Consider the following 20,473-nt stretch of genomic DNA (forward strand, 5'->3'; position numbering starts at 1 on the left):
AAAGGCCTTCAAATCCCACTACTAACACCAAATGCTACCTCAGAGACAGAATGATTCACTTGTACAGTCTTCCATGCCATAAATCCCGCCCTTGTGTTCGTTTCAGACAAAAAATGATCTAGATGCATTTATCCAATAAAAAATAGAAGGAACAAAAAGAGAAGTTTGTTTTGTTTTTGGTAATGTATTGTGCGACTGAGTTTTTGACAATTGCACACAAATACAAGTTAGACCTTAAACTGAGCCTTTCAAAACAGCAATTTATTTAAAAAAAACAAAAAATCAACTAAAATGTGTTACTATTTCATCATCACTAATAGAAACAGTACGGAAGCACTAAGTCTTTGAGCAATTCAGCCGCTCTTCAAGTATGTTAATTCAGTTTGTAGATTATTCTTTCTGCAGTGAAAGAGTCACCAGGAAAAGTGTAGTCCAGTTGGAGGAGAGGGTCACATCTCTGGATAGTAGCATCCCGTTTGTGGCAGAACCAGTGTGATCGACTCCGCGCGTCTAAAGGAAACAATTCAACGGCCCACAGCTATTTAATTCAGTAACAAATGTGATCTCAGAGCACTGATGCAGATTTGCAGGCACCCGATCTTAAGTGATCTGGAAGGAGGACTTGGTTACATAAGCTGCAATGCAGAGATGATGAGAGAGGGGAGGAAACATAAAAAAAAGAAAACAATCACAAAACCGAAAAGAGAAATTTCTTACAAAAAAATAAAACAAAACAAAAAAAAACCTGGAGACACTAAAACCGCAGAACGACGTCAGCTCATAACTGTTTAAAAAGAGAACTGAGCAAGCTGGATTAAAAATAGCAGTGACTTCAAAACAATACCATTTGAATAACCTACAGATATAAACTAAGGTGAAAAACAATGTAAGGTTTTCCACTTGTAAACAAATTCACTCAGAAGAGAGAAATCCAGTGTGCAGTTCTCTCAGCTCCTCCTTCAAATACGCCCCCGTCACTCTCACAGCGTGTGCTTGTGCCTCCATTGCACCTGTGATTTAAAGTCGATGCCCAACTTCCAGGCTTTTTTTTATCTCCTCGTTCTTGAGTTTATTCTCCTGGATACAAAGTTCACAAAGTGGTAAAGTGACAAACCTCTGTTACACTCCTGAGTGCTTTTAGAGAAATATGATCAACTGGACGATTAAGACACAACCTTCAGTATATGCGTCTTCCCTTTAACCGTTGATCTTCAAGCCCCCAGTCCTTTTCATCGCTTTGATTAGTTTCTCCCAGCAGGTCATCTGGGGTTTAGCAGGAAATGATGCAGATACTCTGACATAGCCTCCCAGTGCCTCCAGACGAAGGCGAGCAGGATCACGAGGAGCAGCGTGGAAAGCGTGCGGCTGCGTGTTTTCATCAAGGGGACAACGCAGTTGGCCACGGTGGACACGAACACCAGAAGGACAGCCATGACGGCCAGGAGTACGTTGATTAGCTTTCCGAGGAGAGTCCGTGCCGTGGCGTTCTCCAGGCCCTCCAGCTGCACCACCTGCTGCTGCTGCTGCTGCAGCTCCATCTTGGATATGCGAGTCTGACAAGCCTCCAGCGCCTCCTGGAAGAGGAGATCAGAGGTGTCAGATATGCATGATGGCAAAGCATCGGCGTGAGGTTCGTTCAGTCGAAGCTTGCCTGTATGTCTCGGGCCCTTTCGTAAGACTGGTAGGCAATCTTCTCCTCCATGCTGGCTAGTTCCTGCTTCAGGTTCAGGATTTCATTCTGGTGCAATTCTGTCAAGTCATTGAGTTGTTCTTCTAATCGTTCACACCTGGAAAAAAAAAAATTTAAAATTCAGGAACAAAACATGTCAGAAAATCAAAAAACATTCATTTTAATTCAAAAAGACTAATAGAAAAAATATTTTAATATAAAAATGTACTATTGTGGTAATCAAGAGAACACTGCTGAGTTGCCTAACTCGATATTCAAGCATATTAGTAGAAAGTTTGGTGGAAGAAAAAAACATTGTAGAAACATGTGCACAAGTAAAAGGAATAACTTCAATCTTTAGATGATTGTTAAGCTCTTCTAGAGTTTGGTGTGGATAAAATGTGGCCAGCAGGTGGAGTCAGAGCTTCAAGTTCAAGCCGTGTTCATAACATGAGCTGAAGCTGTTGCACCCTTTGTACTAAGCTATTCCAGAACCAGAGACAATATCCGAAGCGTCTTACCTCGACTAAGGAGAAAAACGACTGGGCTGTTGTTTAGTGGAAAAAAGTTCTCTTTCAGATGGATGTGCACTTTTAAATTTAATCAGCAAAATCAAACATGAAGCCAAACCTCAATGCATTTAATGTTGCATAACTTTGCTTTTTGACACAGTTGTCCTTAATTTAGGTGAGAGACAGTTTTAGTCTTGGTTTTGGCTGCTGTGTTTAAACAGGATGAAGACATAAAGAGGAACATCAACCTGGCAGTGCATTGAAAATGGCTGCAATTCCAACTATAGCAAGTAAGGATTATTTTTTCTTTCTGGCAACTAAAGAAGGAAAAAGCAACAAGATTAAAACAGTTTACATGAGCAAAGAGATCAAGAGAAAACTGAAGATACAACGCCATGATGAGCTCAAAATGCTGTGAGTTTGTGTGGCAAACTGTAAACATTAACCTTTCAGTTCTAACCTCACTAAAACTGAATATGTTAGGTGAAAACATACCTGTATCGTTCTTCCTGCAGAGCCTCCATGATCATGGTGTAATCCCGCTGATAGTGGGATTTTAAATTTTCAAATGACTCTTCCAGTCGACCCTGGTTGTCCCGGAGCTCATGGATCTCATGGAGTAAAGCATCAAACCCCGAGCCTTGTGCATTATCGAGAGTATTCCCCCTGGAGCTGGGGGGGCCACCTGGGGCCCCGGGCGTGCTGTTAGCTCCGGCAGACCCAGACGTCGCGCTCGAGCAGTCGTCCTCGCTGCCGTATCTGGGGCTGGACTGTAACTGTCCTGTTCCCAGAGGTCGTGACCCCCCCGGGTAGCTGCCCTCTTCTCCTGGCGTTTCTTCCAGCGAGTCTTTCAGAGCGGCGATGTTGTCGGCGCTCCCAAACTTGTTCCGGAGGAGCGAAGCGATTTCTCTGGGCTTGGACACCACAGCTCCAGCTGCAGAATGAGTAGCTTGAGAAAAGCTGGACAGCCCTCCTGTTACCTGAGGAAAGCAGCGATCAAGTCAGTGTCTCGTTTACCCAGTTTATCACTCATAAACAGACTGGATTAAACAAATAGCAGCTTCAAAATTGTTTCTTTGAATTCAGACGTTTGGTTTGATGATACCAAATGAATGCGGCAATCACTGTAGTGCTTTGAAAAAGTGCACTTTTGCAATTTATTTTCATATGACAGGCCAAAAGTTTTAGTTTTATTTTGAATTTATTTATTAAACCAAAAAAAAAGCATGATTGTGAGGTGAAAGGAAAAAATACATGGTTTCAAATTAGTTTTTCCAAACAAAAATCTGAAATGTGTGTTGAAATGTACAGTATGACATGATGTGGCAGGCAAAAACAAAGTTTCTAGTGTTTTTATATTAATTTTCATAGTACTAGCAGATTAAATTGCAAATTTAAGAGGCTGTTTACTGTCTGCAGCCTGCATTAAGACAGTAAAGTTACTCTCATTTGTGGCAAAGACTTTAACTTCTTATCTTTAAATATCTGTAAGCAGAAACACGTTTGGGGCTCTTATTGTAAAGAGCTATAAAGGAAATATCTCATTTCTTTGGCTGTTTAAACACTAGGAACAAACTAAAGAGGCGTGCAGTACCTTGTTTTTGTTATATCAGCTGTTCCAGTCTGACTCTATAGTATTACATGCAGAGTCAAAGTAAAGTCAATCAAATCATTGGTACCATTTATCAACCAACATAAAAAAATAAAACATAGAGTAATTAGGCGCTTCCCTTGTTGAGGAAGAAGCGTGACGGTCTGACCTTGGCTCCAACACCTTTCAGACCCTGGTGCATGTCTCGGAGAACGTCTTTGGGCTGCCGAGGGATGCCGTTGTGCTCCACCTCTCTGAGTTTCCGGTGGTAGTGCTCCAGCTTCCTCTGCAGCTGCTGGATGGTCTGAGCAGACTTTTGGTTCTTCTTCTCAAACACCTGCTTGATGCGCGCACTCTGCTGTTTGTCTGCGTTGTTGGCCAGTTTCAGGTACTCGGCCACGTTGTCGTCGCGAGCCGTTTGTTCGATCTTGATTTGTTCTGTGAGCTTCAGGATCTTCTGCTGCAGCTGGGCAATGGCCTGCTTGGTGCGCTGGGGGTCCGGCGTGCTGTCAACCACGTCGTACCCCTCGGCGCCGTAAGGCAGGGCGTTGGGTGACACAGCAGGGCCTGATCCATCGTACCGATCCAACTATTGAAAAATAACAAGCATACATAAAATAAATAAACTCTCCTTTTCAGAAAACTTCTAAATTAAACATTAAGCTCACTAACAAAAGACTAAATTTCCTCTAATAAGGAAGGAAGGAAAGAAGAAACTGACACAAGAGAGGGTGGAAGGACACAAATAGGGAAGGATAAAAGGAAAGAAAGAGAGGGCACAAGAAGGAGAAGACAAGCTAGCAAAAAGGAAGGGAGTGCATGTGAAAAGAGACAGGCATGAAGGATGCATACAGGGAGAAAGTAGGACAAGTAAAGCAAATAGGAAGGAAGGACAGGACTGAAAATAAGACAAGAAAGAAAAAGGAGGAAGGAAGGATTATAAAAGATGGAAAAACTGACATGAGAAAGGGAAGAAACAAATGAAGAAGGGAGGACTAAATGAAGGAGAAAAAAAGCAACAAAAAGGACAGAAATACGTACATGACTTTAAAAAAAAGACGATTGAGAATTTTCCCATCCTTTTTACTTTCTTACCAAACCCATTTAGAGCTGAAATACTGAAATCAAATCCCAGACTGCGTAAAAAAAAAACTGTGTAAAGCAACTCGTCAAGCTCAAAATGATTTCCAATATAAAAATAATGCAGCACCATCACTGACACTAAACAGCAAAACTGAGAAAAATCTCAAACAAAGTGACAAGTTAAAAAGATTGTTCAGACAATTGAATAATTGTCTGGAGTTAAAAAAGAAGATGTATTATTTGTTGGGCACACTCCTGCAGCAGAACTAACTTTATACATTTTGGAAATTGTCAGCAAAGCTTAGTGTGTCTGCATGTTTTTGTTAACTTTACAAAAGACTGCATGTTGATGTCTGCAATAAATGTGTAAATACTCATTTACAATAGCAGATGGCGCCTGTAAAATGAAAACAACTGCAAACCTAATTTTCAATCATTACGACTAATGACAAAATATATTGACAAGCAGTCAAAGAAAGTGATGCAGGAGGGGAAATAACGATGCAAAAAAGAACATTTCTGGCTCATTTTCAGAACATAAACTTTTACAAATCTACTGAACGGTATTAATTAAACCATTAATTAAATCAGTTCCTGAGATTCATTCTGAATTTAACTGACTGAGTCGTCTATAAAAGCTTCTTAGAGACAAATACTAAAAGTTGCTGATCATTAGTTTTGATGAAGAAATGTTAAAAAGACTGAAAACCAAGTAAAAAGCAGCTTCCAATGATTCCTCAAGAAATCTAACACTTTTAATATTATACAAACTTTTCAGTCTGTACATAGAAACTTTGTTTTCACTCTGTAACTCTACTGACATTAGAAATAGTCAATGTGGTAAAAAGTCACAACCACAATTTTATCATAATTTTCCTCTATAAAAACTGTCCCTTTTAGAGAAAACTGCATAGCAAAGCATTTAGGTTTTAATCAATTTGAGCATTTCTGTTCATCATAAGTGGGTTTAATCTAAAAGGTAAACAACATTATGTAAAATGGACTTTTGGCTCTGGGTCAACTCGCCGTTTTGCCAATTTGTGCCTCGGCATTATGGATGGCCAATATGAACTTTTATATTTTGTGGCATTTTATGGGATAATGATATAATAAATAAGAAAATGTAGTTTTTGATCACAACATAAATGTCACTGCAAACAGACAGAACCCCACAAACACTAAACTGCTCTAAAAATATAATATACACATTATTAAATAAACAATTTCAGCTCCTGCTATATTAAATTGTGTAGCTGCAATGCTGAAAAGCACACAGTAAGTGCATTTATATGTTGAAATATATTAATATTATTCCAAAGCAGTCTAAAAACTGTTAAAAACACAAAAGTAACATTTTCCAAATATGGTTATAGTTTATCACCATGTTCTCATCATGATGAACTTTTCCCCCAAAACTATGAACAATTTGATAATTGCAATTTCATCTCCTTCTACCTGCATTAAAGCCATTAGTCTTTTTATGCAGGTGCTGAAACCATCAAACAAATATTTTCTTGAATTATTACTGCAAGTAATTACAAATATGTTTTAATCTATTATGTCATTTAATTGAATGTTGTTTTCTGAATACCTAATAAATCCTATTTGCTTTTATTTTGGTTCTAGTATCAACTGGGAAAACTGACTCTTGGAAAATAATACAGGTTGTTTCCCCCTGATAAAAAACAATAAACAAAATAAGCAACCTCTGGCTGGCAGATAAAATTAATTGGACTCATTTTATCTCCTGACCATTAAGTAAAATATGAAGAAATTATAAAAATATATTTCAAGCTATCAGTCTTGTGGCACCTAATGGTTGAAACTACAAAGGTATCAAATGTTCAAGAGAAAATCAGCAGCAATTCTGACTCATTTGCTGTATAATAAATAGTTAATTAAAAAGCAGGAAAATAAAACTAATGCAGCTAGAAAAGCCCTGGACTGGTTGGTCTGCATTGACGAGACTGTAGCTTCTTCTGGTTTATTTTAAATTGTCCATTTTTGACATTTTCCTAGCAAAGCTGTAATTTAAAGGCAAAATGTTTAGAGAATCTCCCTTAAGAAAATCTTTTTATCTGCTGTGTTGTAATGACTTAAATTAACTCTGTGGTATTCTGGGAGTGGGACCTTGCTGCTGCAGGTTTTTAATCGACCTTTTTGTTATGAATAATACTGTAGCTTAAAGAAAAACAAAACAAAGACACTGTCTGGAAGCCGGTGCATATAAGTAATTAATGATGTACTTCTTAGGCCTCAAACACTGAGCATGCTTCAAATCTCTGAACTCTTTTCTAGCTGTAAACAGCTATCTTTGAGGAGTTTTGTCTCAGTAGGTAACTAAAGATCGGTGAAGTTCTCCTGGGCTTCGGTCCAGCTGCACAACGGCGCGGTCTGGTACCACACAACGTGAAAACGCCCGGCTGCTGCCGTCGAGATCAGAACTTCCCAGATCGATAACTCATCAGTTAAATATTATTCTAATCCTAACAAAGACTCTTCTCATTTGCACAAACGAGATACGGCCAAAATCTGATCAAAACACTTCCTCCAGGTTTGATAAATAATGTCTCTGTACAGCTGAATCAAGAGTGCATCCTGTAGTCCAAAGCGTTTTGTGGAAATAACAGTAATTAACATTTTTATGTAAGCTGTCAGTTAAATCCAAGTCAGTTTCTCTCTGGTATTATTTCCCCGTTCAGCGAGGCCAGAAGCGAAACGTTAGTTTGTTTACCCCGGCGAGCTTTCTCTGACCTGAAGTACACCGAGAGACGGCAAAAGCTAAATTTAGCGCAGCTTAAAGCACATAGTGACAAACCAGTCAAAGGCAATCTCTGACCTTCCAACACTGACAACTCATCTCCCCACTCAGCGCAGCATCCAGGACACAACGGGAGACTTTTAACATGATTTCCCAGTTCGCTTGCTTTGCGAGTTTGAGCATGAGTCACCTCTAACCTTTTATTTTTATAATAATAACAAATAAAAGCTGAATACAATCCATTTGCTGCCTCCTCAGTAAACACATTCCTTCAAAGCCAATCTGATTGTTTTATACCCAGAGTTCAAATCTTCTAGGAACGCTTTAGGCTTTAAATCATAAGCACACTTCACCACAGTGCTTGTTTATTTTATTTTCCATCACACCTTAATGTTTATATGGAGTGCACACATAAAGGTCAAAATTATATGTTGACCTTAAATCAATACCAATATTTTATTGTTATTGAGTTCACCTCTTCTTTTGACTTGCCTGTACAAGTGTTGCTGATTATTTTTCATACTTTTGTGGTAAATAAAAACCCACGTTTGAATTAAACATCTGCTTGGTCCCTGGCAACAGCTGTATTGTGCTTTTTTTCAAAGAAAGTAAAATAATTTTAAATAAATTTTTGCATTCATTTCTTAATCACATTTAGTGCCTTGGAAAAGTATTCACACTCCTTGAAATATTTTCACAGTTACAGGAACAAACTTAAACAACGTATTTTACTGAGGATTTAAGTGGAAGAAAAATGACAACATGTGGCTGTTTGGGACAAAAATGTACAAATGCTTCATGGGGTATGGATACTTTTTCAAGGCACTGTATTTGAATATATTTGGCATTTGAAGAAAGTAATCGTTGTTATTGATCCTCCGAAGTTTTGGGCCACATCTGAACATCTGCAGCTGAGTGGGACAGATTGATGCATTTCAAACAGCTTTGTTCCTGCAACTGTTACTGAAATAAACAAACTGAAGCCAAACCGATTCTCTCAGAGATTCAAATCTTTCAGTGACTAACGATTCAATTCTGATTTTTAAGATCACAATTGCCAGTCTTGGCCAGGAATCTCTTGCAAAAGATATTTTTAATCTAAGCTGGATTTTCCCGGTGGAGTAAAGGTTAAATAAAATAAAACAAAATAGAATTGATTTTTCTGCACCTTTAGTGGTTCTTAATGAATTTTGTATGATGGATTTCGATCATATTTTTATTTCAACATGTTATTTATATTCTCAGGACGCTCTTCTGTGTCCTGCTTTGATTTGAATTTGACTTGTGGAGCTTTGAGCTCAACTACATGTGAGTGGTTCTGGTTCTGTTGATGTGTTCTTACTTTTTGTATATGTATCCTTTGTGCCACTACAAAATAAACCTTCCTCTGGGTATAAACAAAGTAACCTAACTGGACCCGCTGAAGAGAGTGAGTCACCCACCTTGTCGGGTTCTTCAGTGGAGTGGTACCCAGAGGTCAGCAGCACGTCCACCAGCGCAGGACTGCTGGGCGTGTCCGTGGTGGAGGAGGAGCGTGGGCGTCCTGCCTGCAGCAGGGCCTCATGGGTGCTCCGCCGATGGATCTGCGGGCTTCCTTTCTGAGGGGCCTCCCCAGAGCTCCCCGCTTTGCTGCGGCGGCTCTGCAGGCTGGTGCCTCGTTTCATGATGGGCGGACCTCGGATCTGCTGCAGAACCCGGCTCAGAGCTGCGGGAGGGGCGGAAGCAGCAGGATTGTCAGAATCCACGGAGGGGGCCAAGGAGCCCGGAACGTCCCCTACTTCTGACCCTAGGTCGAAGGGCTCGGAGGGAGGGACGCTCGCGCAGGCTGAGGCGGAGTCATGTGGGGAAACGGAGGAGCGTCGGCGCTGAGGCTGGAAGAGCTGCTTCAGGCCATGCCCCAACGCTCCCATGTTCTCCAGGGCATTATGGGTGATTTTGGACAAGCCGTGCTCTGACTCCGACGCCCTCCTGCCGGCCTCCGGCTCCGCTCGGCCTCCTGTGTCCGGCTCCTCTGGACTCTGCTCACTACTACCCTGATCCATCAGACCCCTCCAGTTTCACAGCGAGGCGCTATGCAGGGGCTGCAGGGGACTAGCTACGCCCCGTCCACACCCCCCTCTGAGAGGCCGGGTGCAAGCCGGGAAGCAGAGGGGACGCCGCTCAGCTGGTGCTTTAGAGTGGGCATGCATCTGTGGCTTGGCTCAATGTCATGCTTGTCTACCACAAAAAGGAAAATGAAACGCATTATGACATGCGGCTGTGAGGAACATAAAAAGCAGAAGCACAATGCGAAGAGAAAAAAAAACAACCAACAAAAACTGGGTTGACATGGTCATGACCACATGTATGCACTTTCATTTAACGTGTTTATTTCAAATTTGATCCAGAATTATTATTTATCATGTCAGGAAAAAAATTAGGAATGTTCAGAACAATGGATTTGAAAAATGTGTTTAACTCTGTTAAAATGCCAGGCTTTTTGGATGGAAAAAATGAGGCCATAATAAATAGTTTTAGAGCCAATTAACTGAAAAACAAACTATTGTCAAACTGTTAAAAAAAAATCAAAGGCTTAATAATGTGGTTTTGAGAATTTGGTCTTCTTTGGTAAAATTTACTGACTTTCACGTACTAGAGCTTGAAAATAAATTCAGGAGTGGTAACTTTCTCGTTTTAACGAGAACCAAACTCATTAAAACTACAAAGCCTTCTAGTTTTAACGAGATTTTGTAAACTTGTAACGATTTATATCTCATTAAAACCAAAATATCTTCTATTCTAAGTAAGAAGGGTCGTAACAGTAAAACAGCAACATCTCTTGGGATTTTTAGAAGTTGCCTAGCAGAAACAGTGTGAGGAGAATCAAAGCGAGTCCCATCATGCCTTTTTAACAAGTCACAATCTGTCGGAAGATCTCACCTTTATCTGGTTAAATTTAGAAACTTTCTTGTTAACGAGAAAGATTCTTGTTTTAACGATATCCTGCTTTTTACGTTTCTGTAAAAATGTTACTGTTAATGTGTAACAGCTGTCAAAATACTCTAAACGGGATCCTGAAATCACTTCTAGACTCTGGCTAGGCCGACCAAAAACTTTAATATCCTTCTCTTAAAGTCATTCTTCCGTTGGAAAAACTCACTAATGCAAAACAAATGGCATAAAACCACAACATGATGCTGCCACCACCATGTTTCACTGTTGGTTTGGTTTTCTTTTGGTGATTTTTCAATGTGGTTTCAATTCAATAAGATTCAATTCAACAAAAGTTCAACCAAATATTAGTATAAGGGTTTGCACCAGAATTGCTGCAGCTTTTTTATTTTTGTTTGATTTTCATTTAAATTGCACCAGCTAATTGTCATATTGAAATATGATAAAGGTTTTGAAATTAATAACTGAGGTCTTATATCACATAAAGCTGTCATTTTAACCAAAGTTTGCACAATTTTGAGAGCCAGTCCCGACTTTTGTTAAAAACATCGTGGCATGTCTTAAAAGTGTCAACCCAGAAATGCATAAAATTCAAATTCTACATAGTAAAAAATCTCGTGAATATTTTCTGAAATGTTTACCATAGTTTTCTATTTGTGTCTTCTCTTTTCTACTAATTCTACAAACGTCAAGCCAAATTATGTTAGAGAATAAATGGACACATTTCAGAAAGTATTCAATGAATAAATTAACTAATAACTAATGAGTAAATAAGTAATTGCTTAGATGATAAGAGACAACAGAGTGTAAAATAAAAACTAAATAATAAAAACTGTGCTCTAAATGAAATACAAAATGGAAAATGACTGTGATCCAGTTCTCCTCCATCCACAGCGGCCTTCTCTCTGCATCGCCTACCTAACATGGCTAAAACCTGTAATATGAAGGTTCAATCCAAGCATTTCGATTCTTTGTGTCAGTTTCAATTAATAACAATTTGCTTCTCTTTATCAAGATTTAACGACACGCTCAGAAAGGATTCAAGAAGGAGAGAGTGTGGCAGAGCTTACCATCAGCCCAGCCTCTTCTCTTCTGACTCACAACTCACGACGAGCTAAATGAAGCACAAACAGACAAAAATAGATCCTTCATGCAACAGAAAGGTAAAAACTGACTTATGAAAGCCGCCACTCTTTAATGAATGGCAGCAACGGATACATGAGAGAGTGTCGGAGGAAAAAAAGTCAAAGCAGCTGGCTACCTGACAGCACTAACGACCCCGGCAGACCTTACGCTTAAAATGTTAAGAGTTTATTCCCGCTTACAATCGCTGTTAAAGACGACATGACGTTCACATAAAATGGCATGAAAACATTAACAACTCATCAGAGCTGCACTTACAACAAACATGAAAACATGGCGGATGCAGCTTTGAGGAGCTCAGGACACACAGGGTGAAGATGCTGGGCCTGGAATAATTATTGATTCACAACTTAGTTATGAGCCATTCACCTTAAAAACAACTCACTCACGTATTTATTCATTTATTCATTCTGAAACTAAAAACTCAAAGAACACGGCGAGTTATTTAAGCTCAAGACTTTAAGTACAGGTCAGAAATTTATGTAGATTAATTTTAGATAATTTCTTTTACAAGGTTTATAATTATATAACATACTCCATCACTGCTATTAACAAGAGGAATATGGATTTATCTTTTAATCTATTCCGGGGCTGCAAACTAACAATTATTTTAGATTCATCAATTTATCGAATAAAATAAATTGGTATTTTCTGCAGATTTTCAATTTAACCAATTAAGTGTATTTTATATAATATTAGAAAAACTAGAAAAACATACAAAATAGAAGTAAACTATTCAATTCCTGTTTTAAATTTTTAAAAATGATCATTGTATTGCCTAACATGCAGAAATAGAGCATCCCTTTAGTGTGTGTTTGATCATTTGTTGCAAAGGATGCATCTCTGGCTAAAAAATATTTCCAACATCGACATGTGAAAAGCTCAGGCCTTTCTGCTTCGATTAACATCAATACCAGCAGGAGCTGGAACTAACTACGCTCAAACAACTGATTTTGTTTTACCTGAGGGTGACAGTTTGGGTCAAACGGCTGAAGCAGTCGGGTTTTCCAACAAAATCTAATCCCAAACATCTAAAAATGGCTTTGCGATGGATAACTTCAAACTTCTTAGATACTTGGAGATTACGCCTTAAGGCTAGACACAAAAAAACATTTTTTAAGAAATATTGGTGAATATCTGTGGGGTGTCTCATTTATTATTGCTGAAAATATGAATAACTCTGACTAAAGCTGCACATTATATTGATTCAGATGGGGAGATTTTGAAATATCGGCCTGTTAGACGGGTTTTCAGTGACTTGATGTGACACTTAATGTGTGTTTATTGTGGCTGTGATGAGAAAGCTCCTAGCAGATGGTGAGGACATAATGATGCAGAAGAAAGACAGAAAACCAGTCAGGAAAACGTGACTTAATTGTAGCCAGTATCATTTTAATTACATATTTTCCTAATATCATGCAGCTCTGATTTTGACTTGGTGTACATTAGAGATAATCCACCATAAATTCAAACAATAGTTGCCAGTTTTTTGTTTTTAGGAATCCCTGAAGTTGCCTCTCTAAAACCTCAAAGTTAATATAAAATTTATGAGTGTACAAAAACATAACAGGAACTCTAATCACATTTGTAATGTGGTATTTGGGAATCTAATTTTGCACCAAATTGACTTCCTAATGGACACTGCAGTCATGATGAACACTGTGCTACTAATCATGTTGTGCCTCTGCAAGCTTGTATTAAAGCAAATTGAAACCAAAGACAGTCGTCTTGTGGATGCTAACCTAGCAGTGAACATAAAAGGATGCTTTGTGTGCACAGAACGCCTCCTTAATCACATAATTGCAGCGTTAGCCTCATTTGTAGGCATGATCTTGAATCACCCTGAAAGGGTGTGTTAGAAGATAATTTACACTGCATGCTTCACTTAGTCTGAAAGAAGGCACGGCAAACTTTACGTGATAGGTTCTCTCTACCTAGGACACAGACTGCTTTCCAGAAAACCAGAAAAACAATCCTGTGAGTCAGCACGACAATGAAGTATCACTTAACAAGCCAAGAGAGCAATTGCTCTTCCAGAAACAAAAAGAAACTGTCCACTATTGTTGAGCTGTGACTCATTTGATGCTGGTCCTGCTGATAGATCTGCAGTTTGATCTCACTGCACTGAGGTGTGTGTGTGTGTATATACTCACTCTCTCTCACTGAACCATACATCCAAAGGTTGCTTCACATTGTTATTGGTGTTCTCACTACTAATGCGTAATTCAACAACACCTGAGAGCGAACGAAAACTCCAACAGAGCCAAGCTGTCGGCATAAACGAATTCAAATAATTCAACCACGTTCTCTTAAACTTGAGTTTATGTTTGGGAGCAATAAAGCAAACCAGCGTTCAGTTATGAAGTTATGCTGCTTGTGTTGAAGAGCATGGAGCCCCTGATAGCTGCATGCAGGTTGTTATGGCGATGCATCACACTGACTTATATAAAAAGGGCTTCCAGTTACTATATAAATCCCACAGGAAAAAATGCTTCGTCTGCAGGTGCATTATCACGAAAAGCTGAATAATTTCAGAAATTAAATTTAAAAAGTGAAATTTGTGTATTGTATAAGTACTGGATAAAATATTTCAATCTTTTATTTCTGGAAATTTTTACTTAATTATGGACAACAGCTAATAAAAACCCAACTTTCAAATTCTCTGACGATTAGATTATTACATCAGAAGAATAACTATTTTCATCAAAGAAATGAAGCTTCATGCTAAGCTATGCTATAGTCATTGACTTCCTCCACCAGTAGGAAGGTAATTGCAATAGAAGCTGACTGTGTCTGAGTACATTGGTGGAAAGTTGAGTGGAAGGAAAACCTAGTTGAAAAATCAGTTTAACCCTGTTGCTTGTGCACCCTTTCCTACAACGGTTTTTTCCATCAACTTAACTTTCAACTAATATGCCAGCATGCAGAACTCTGAAAGCCAGTTTCTGACCTTTTGTAGCTTAACCATCCATCTGGAGGATATCAGTGACTGACTGCTAAAACACTGTAAGGACAGCAGCCGTCACCTTGACTGTCTTGGCCAAAACATTAAAAATATTTGTTTAATTTTCTGAGAGGTTTAGCTATGATATGCAGTAACTTTCATCAAGTTCATTAAGACACACTTACCCTTGTGAGTGCATACAGTACTTAATGTAACAACACTGAACACAAAATTGTAAGCTCCAAATTAAAGGCAAACGGTAATAAATGCTCCACACAGATGTGGAACTATATCCTGCATCTGCAGAGAGAACACAATGACATCTGACTCCTCCAGGCTGAAGTCTAAAGTAGGTCAACCAGTATTCACCTGTCACTCTGCGGACGCAGCGCTCCGATGTCAAACCGGCTGCACCGTCCTGTGCAAGTGAGCTAACATTTTACTTGTGTCAGACTTTCAACACAGGCTGCTTTCCATGTCAAATCCTTACTATTAACACCATCATTTAGGGATTATTTTAACTTCTATTGTCCAGCGTTTGATTGCAAGTGAAGATTACTCAATAATAAGTCAAATATACATATTCTTCTAAGTATAAATATGATCATAATATAAGTATAAGTTGAATAAAGACAGCCATAAGAGCAACTTACCTTCACATGTGGTCATTTGCAGCAGATCTGTGCTTTTATGAACACAGGGGAATAAAATGCTTAGCAATCCAAGCCGATTTCCGGCCAGGCTTCCTCCGGGTGACTTTTCCAAATAAAATAGCTCTTGAACTTTAACCCACAGCTTCCGTGGAAATTTAGAAAAATTACATGCTGCAAAACAAGAGAGAGAAAAAAAGAAGCAGAGTGCATTCAGTAAATAGTTTATGTGAGAAATGTGATTGTGTGTGCTTTAAGTATATGTTCGTTTTGAATTTACACTACTGCTCTCAGTTTTTATTCTGTATTAATTTTATTATTTATAGAGCATTTCAAAGCTTTTTTTGTTTACATGCGCTAAACGCTTAATACATTTAACATTTAAAATGAGGAACTTCTGAAAACACACTCCTAGTCTGAAATCAAAAGAACAGTCAACAACTTTGTTTATCACCATTATATTAAAGTGATGGCCGTAATCTGACCTCATTGCCTGGAACAAAGGAAGTTAAGGTTTAATTTTAAATCCCCGCAGGGTAACGCTCACCTCACATTAAAGAACCTAATCCGTTTCATTCTGTTTCATTTTGTACTGCGCAGGCCTCAGAGGACTTTCAGAGTAATTAACTGTGAAATGTTAATTAATAGTGCATAAATGACCCATGAGGATGCTCACAAGACATTAACTATTTGCTGGTCTTATGGAAATCAAACTGGAGTAAAGTTTTGCTGTGGTGATGTGATGTTATAAACTATTCTGTGCTGAAGCTGAGGCTAAAGAAACCATCCAGCTGTGGATTTTATGTGTACTAACAAAGACAGACGAGACAATACATAAACAGTTAATGATGTATAGATTTCCACTGCAAGAGTTCTTAAAATACAAAGATTTTATTAATAAAAAGCTTCCAATTGAGTGTATTTCTGTTGATGACATCACAAGAGGCACAAGAACTGAGACGATCTTGACGTATTATCAGATACAATGTGGTTTATGTACACTTTTTCTCCCTGATTTAACATCTCAAAACCTTTATATGAAACTACATGGTTTCTGGCGTTCCTCTGTCTTTACCAGGATGTTTATCTGGTTTCACTCCCTGACTCAGACCGGGTTCCCGTCTGACTGAGGAGCGGCTCAGGTCTGAGGACACACAGCTCTGGTAACCACGGCAGCATAGCCCAGAATGCAAATAAAACAGTGAAATCTGACTCAGACTGCATTAAACTCAGATTGTTTCGTAGCTGTTATGCTTTAAAATGCACAAACTATGTGACAATGTGTAGATAGAATAGACTTTAAGTGAACTGTGACCATCTTGTAACTCACATCTACACACACAGAGCCTCTGCAGCAGCTCCAATCAAATGGGTGAATGATTTGCAATCCTGTGCCGTTGTGATTGCTTTAATCTGCATCTCGGAACATAAACCCTGAAAATTATTCTACATTTACTGAATAAAATCTCTGAAATAAAGCTTTGACAAGAGCATTACATCATCTATGAGGGGATGCAGAAAGCAGAGGACTGCCTTTCCTTTAATTAAGTGTTTCCACTGACCATATTGAAAGATAGAATTAACCAAACTCAAAAAACTGCAGCTGTCTTTTAACCTGTGCGCTTACAAGCTTGTTTTTGGGATGGAAGATTTTATATTTATATGTTTATAGTATATTAAAGGAGTTTTATGCAAACGGATACACAATTACTTATTGTTAACTACCACATGTGCATATTCTTTAATTTACACTGATTAAAAACACAGCCAAGCAATAAAGCATGATTTTCAGCAGCAGAATTTCACAAAATGCAATCGCACTGAAAGAGAAAGGAAAAGCTAATTCTGCTTTGTGTGAATTCCGGCCAACAACCTCATATGTGCCAGAACAATCAAGCTAATCCGCTGGTAATAGCACGGATTATTTTTTTATGGATTTTGACTTGGATTCAGAAACAATTCTGATGAAAACGCCAATAAATACCAAGAAACAAAAGCGAAACAAACTGATAAGTTGTTTCTTGTGATGTCACAGGAAGGTTGTTTCTGGAGGGGTGAGATTTTAAAGCTAGCAATTAATGTTTTACTACTAATCTAAATGATTTAAAGCCAGTTTGATTGATTATAAAAGAAAGTAGAGTGATATGCAAAACCATAGCTGTAACAGTTTAGAGAGCTGGCTGTGTGTAACCCTGGTTAGTTCAATGATAGCCAAGCAGGTTACAGGTGCATCTTCACATGCGTCCTGTTTTTATAACCATAAAACATTTTTATCTAGTAACTACCTTACTGTGATGTAAGGCAGGTTTTGCAAGTGTAGCCGTTAAATTACAGTAAGTACTCTGAGGTCTGCTGTTAGCTAAAGGTAAGAACTGAGTGACATTAGCACCTTGCTAGCCAGTGGTCGCAGGCCGGGCTCTTTAAAAACACTAAATTGTGAACAATTTTCGCAGAATAATGGTATCGTTTGTAAGCGTATTATATTGTTTTTCTAACCTTTATTTTATTTCAAATCAAGAGGTCGTTATTTCAACTTATGCGGCTTGACTGTGCAGCTGATATGTAGCATTAGAAGCTAACGTGGTGCGCTGGAGGGCGTTTATTTTATGTGAGAGCGCACACCGGTGCTGCTGTGCGGGGCGAGGAGGTAAAACCTTCAAGTGAGCAGCAGAGCCAGGATAAAGGATTTACAACAGCTGCCTTTTTCATCCAGGAGACTAAACGCACGGCTTTATTAATTACTAATCACTTATTGTTAAAAACAAAAAGCACAAATAAAGATGAGAACATATAGTTTCTATGCCAACAGTCCTGCAGCTCATACCTTACAGGTGTTGCTGTGTAAATATGTAAAGCTGGTTTCTTAGTTTCACTCTCGTATTCGGTTTCACTGAGTACCTTGACATGATTTGAATGCAGAAATTAAATTATCCTCACATTGTAACGTGATCCTCCTAAAGTAAAGTTGCTTTCCTTTGCAAGGCAGTGTTACATATCTGCATAAGTGCAGCAGCTCCATTACAACATCTTTTTAACATATCATAATAATGATTTGAATAAAAAAATATAGCTACTGAGTAATAAATATGGAGTTAAAGACACATTGTAATGTAAAATAACTTATTATATATTATTATTTTTCAGGAACGCTGCAAACCGAGGCAGTGGCCAAAAAATCGGTCCTCGCAGGTGTTAAAATTTCGAAACCCCGTTTAGATGGGAGGTATCGAGATGCCATCTGTCACATACTCCCACAAGCGTTCACACTTTCCCCTTTGCCATTTCATGGTTTTTAATTCAACACTTTGGGAGCCTCAACTTAATCAAAACACACACAAAACAAAATGAGGAACTGTTTTTAAAAGAATCCTAACTGAATGTGGCCTGGGTGTGCTCCTGAAAGTTAAATCTTCTCAAGTTGTCACCATAAGCATTAATTCCGCCTCCCTTAATCACATTTAAACGCACTTAACATCGCCCATCTTGGATCTCCTGGGTGGCAGATCGGGCGCTTTATTCGCCGCCTGTCCACTCAGCCTGTCAGCTCCCCGGCTAAAAAAAAAAAGAAACATCGCCTCGGCTTCAGCCATGGTTAGCTACAGGCAAAAAAAATGGCACACCGCCAGGCGGCAGCGACAGCGGGGTGAACACCGCAAATCCACTTCTACCCTATCCGCCCGGGGAGGGCAACAGCATATGGAAATACATTTCATTCATAAAGCAGTTCGTTACACAACAAAAGTGGATTTTAAAGGCTTCAACTTACATGGGCGCTGAGACGGCTGTGTAGATGACCGTTCATTTCTCCCGATGGCCGACACTCCCACGGTGACGTCAAATAGCGTGCTCGGCGTCAGGGTACGGCAAGCAGTTGTAGCACATAATCAACCCAGCTGTAATTGCTTTTTTTTTTTTTTTTTTTTTCCTGCATCAATACGCCCGTTGCATCGTGACGTCACGCAGTACCGCTACACTGTTTCCGTAATTTTATTTATTTATTTATTTATTTATTTATTTTTTGCCAAAAGTTGCACAAAAAAAAAAAAAAAAAATGACATAGACTATTATTTCAGGAAGGTGACAATGTTGAGGCAAGGCAGGAAATCCGCTGACAATCTGTGGAAATATTGTGAAATGCTTACAAGCTGGATGCACAGCAAGAAGTCTTGACTGATGTTTTTAAAATAGAATAGAGGAAAGGTGAAGTAGCATCACGTCAAAGTTAAATATTCGCATGCATACTTAAACAGTGATGAATAAATAAAAAATAAACTATACAATATGGGCAAAGTTACAACATAATACAAATAATACTGTATAGTTATTAAAAATAGCATATTCTGGTAAAAATAAAAACAGTGCAGTCATTTTAATAAATGTACAAAATCCTGTATATTTTTGCATACAGGATTTTTACAATGAAAAAATACAAAAAATAATAGTGATGTTATTTGAAATAAAGATAAACTGTGAAAATGTAAACATGGACCTTTGTTCACATGATGTAGTGGTCTGAAGGAATTATCTAGTTTAGTAGTAGCTTTATGCATGGGGTTGGAGATATTCTCCAACAGTGATGCTGTTTTTTCCAAATGTTTTTTGGGTGGCAAGCTAATACATGTATTAGCTAAAGAAAAATGCAACATCTTGGTTGGTACTGACCCAACTACATATGCTCTCAATCTATTTGTTGATTGTTTATTTAAATGCTACATGCATTTATTTTTAAAAAAAAACTTATTGTCTATGTAGTCAGAAGTGAAAATTTGAGAATAGTTATTTCCTTTATTGAAAATTTTTAAAAAGTATGTAAATTAGAGGTAGTACAGAGATATAAAATGCTAAAATTTTATACTAAGATATATTAAATGCCCAATAAATTTGAATGGGAAAGTGACATTTCTCTTACACAGAACATCCTTGAGGTAACTAAAACATTGTTTCTGGGAAAGCCCATCTATTATATGAGTAAATGGCTTGCCGTATAATCCCAACTGAATCACCAAGGTGAGCAACTCGGCGAGCAGGTTTACACGATGTGCTTTCATCAATATGGTCACAATCCAGTTTCTTTTCTTCAACATTCTTACCGTGTTAAAAAGTAAATCATACATTTAGATGACCGATACCGAAAGTAGTTAATAAGTTGCATAAAAAGTGTAATAAATTGTCACAATAAATACCCAGTA

General features: G+C 38.4%; 1 protein-coding gene across 2 annotated transcripts; it reads right to left on the reverse strand.

Annotated features, from left to right (window-relative positions):
- Nucleotides 1-240: 240 nt before the first annotated feature.
- Nucleotides 241-19,133, reverse strand: tmcc1b (transmembrane and coiled-coil domain family 1b). Of its 2 annotated transcripts, none has more exons than XM_032549999.1 (8): nt 19,051-19,133; nt 15,288-15,458; nt 11,618-11,661; nt 9,059-9,321; nt 3,942-4,361; nt 2,677-3,161; nt 1,652-1,787; nt 241-1,574 (listed from the first exon to the last, which is right to left on the reverse strand). In XM_032549999.1, exons 4-8 carry the CDS (start codon nt 9,278-9,280, stop codon nt 1,260-1,262), a joined length of 1,578 nt encoding a protein of 525 aa, XP_032405890.1. In that variant the 5' UTR covers nt 9,281-9,321; nt 11,618-11,661; nt 15,288-15,458; nt 19,051-19,133; the 3' UTR covers nt 241-1,259. The 2 variants fall into 2 exon arrangements, with proteins under 2 accessions (XP_032405890.1, XP_032405889.1); XM_032549998.1 differs by having other exon boundaries at nt 9,059-9,833.
- Nucleotides 19,134-20,473: the final 1,340 nt, after the last annotated feature.

The sequence above is a fragment of the Xiphophorus hellerii genome, chromosome 20 (assembly GCF_003331165.1).
Source record: "Xiphophorus hellerii strain 12219 chromosome 20, Xiphophorus_hellerii-4.1, whole genome shotgun sequence".
NCBI lineage: Eukaryota > Metazoa > Chordata > Actinopteri > Cyprinodontiformes > Poeciliidae > Xiphophorus > Xiphophorus hellerii.